Source organism: Sinocyclocheilus grahami, unplaced genomic scaffold, assembly GCF_001515645.1.
Source record: "Sinocyclocheilus grahami isolate Dianchi unplaced genomic scaffold, SAMN03320097.WGS_v1.1 scaffold1653.1, whole genome shotgun sequence".
NCBI lineage: Eukaryota > Metazoa > Chordata > Actinopteri > Cypriniformes > Cyprinidae > Sinocyclocheilus > Sinocyclocheilus grahami.
The window spans coordinates 22772-24647 of record NW_015506832.1 but is presented as its reverse complement, the minus strand read 5'-3'; the positions used below and the strand labels follow the sequence as shown (position 1 = coordinate 24647).

Genomic DNA, 1876 nt, shown 5'->3' with positions numbered 1-1876 from the left:
AGTAATTACTGAGTGGTTAAGGTGTTTTTCACTTTAAACTAATGGTCCAGATCACTAGTAGTTCCTTAGTAGCACTTTAAAGTAGCTTTAAAGTGAAAAATGCATTAACCCCTCACTAATTACTCAAGCGTTACCTTGTCAGCCTGCAGGAACTACTAGTGATCTGGACCATTAGTTTCAAGTGAAAAACACCTTAACCACTCAGTAATTACTAAGTAATTTAATAAGTTATTTAACATATTTTATATCTGATACATATATTTGTGTGAGGCACTAGTGGTATTTTGCCAGACTCTGTAATCTGCAATATGCGGTTTTGTGCTGAACACAATATAAATGCAGTCGATGCCTTCATTAAGGATGTGAACTGTTTTTGTCAAGAGAACTTCATTATTTATATTCAAGAAAAGTCCTCCCCAGCCTGCTGTCACTATAGTTATAGGTCTTTTGGAGTCAGAGACATACTGAACTGACACAAACTAGAGCTCATAATTGTGAACTAATTCAATCACTTCCTAATTATTAACATTTTTAAAATATATATATATATATTTTTTATTTAAATTTTTAGTTTGAAATAAACAGAACATCCTTTGGTAAGAGTAGTAGTCACAATTTCAACCTGTAGCCGACTTATTTGGGGGATATCATATTCATAAATGAGTTTCCACAAAGAGCCCAATTGTTCACTTTTAAGACGTTACTGTTGTGATTAGTAATTAATTGGTTATTCTTTATTAATTGGTCGTAGTTCCCAAGTAGTTCTCAATGAGGATATATTTTTTTAGTAATTATCAAATACCTAATAAGTAACTACCTTTGTCCTAAATCTGCTACTACTTACTGCTTAGTTAATCGTGCTCCTCTATTAGTTAATAGTATTAAGTTAAGTGTTAATGTAGTACTACCTATTACTTCCTGCATAGTTACTTGTTAACAACGGACCATTATTCTAAAGTGTTACCGGCATCTGTCTCTTTCTGTGTTCCTGTCAGCACGGACGGGTGAAGATAAAGTCGACCGCGCAGCAGGAGGAGGAGAAGAGGAAGGAGAGAGAGAAGAAGTTGAAAGCGTTTGTGTCTGCTCGCGATGCCGTCTTGAAAAAGGTTTGTTGTGTGGTGTGCTGTGTGTTGCATGAAGTCAGGTTTGGGGCTGAAGCCTGTAATAGTTTCTGTGTCCCAGAGGAGTGCTGGGGAACATGACGAGGAGGCTCTGCAGTTGACTCGGCAGCTCCTGTCCTCAAACCCGGACTTTGCCACGCTGTGGAACTACAGGAGAGAAGTGCTCTTACACCTGGAGACCTTACGGTAAGAGACCGCTGCACGTCTGGGACACATCAAGCCTACAACATCTGCAGGGTGTTTAAGAGAGAGTGGGTGAGAGGCTCGCTCTATTGTGAACGTTGTGAATTAGGATGACCCAGGAATCATTTTAATCTTTTGAGGTTTTCCCACAACCGCCCGGTTCTTTCATTCTCTCAGTATCGGTCAGCACCATCGTTCAAATAAATGAATTGGCACTGCATGATGGTTTCTGATTTTCAACATCTACCGAATTGCTTAAAGTGTCATGAGACCCTAAAACACATTTTTTTAGGTGTTAAAGGTCCCCTGAAATGCTTAGAAACACGCAGCGTTACTCTGCGTTGACGTCATTTTAACTGAAACAGGAAGACAGGGCGGGACATATCAAGCAGCTCCGCCCCTTTTTAAAATAGCCAATAGCGTTCGTTTATATCACAGCTTGGGCTAGAGCCATTCAGAGCCGTTGAGCTCCGTAAAGCCGCATTTGACAGGGTATGCCAACCCACAATCTCATCCATATTGCTATAAAAATATAGCATTCTGTGAAGAATTCAAATAGCTCCGATACATTT

General features: G+C 39.4%; 1 protein-coding gene across 3 annotated transcripts in view; it reads left to right on the top strand.

Moving 5' to 3' along the window:
• Positions 1 to 1876, top strand: part of rabggta (Rab geranylgeranyltransferase subunit alpha) — a 21205-nt gene that overhangs the window by 1297 nt on the left and 18032 nt on the right. For all 3 annotated transcript variants that reach the window (XM_016258180.1, XM_016258181.1, XM_016258182.1), the window contains exons 3-4: positions 996 to 1106; positions 1183 to 1307. In XM_016258180.1, the coding sequence (XP_016113666.1) occupies positions 996 to 1106; positions 1183 to 1307 (236 nt within the window). The remainder of the gene's footprint in view (positions 1 to 995; positions 1107 to 1182; positions 1308 to 1876) is intronic.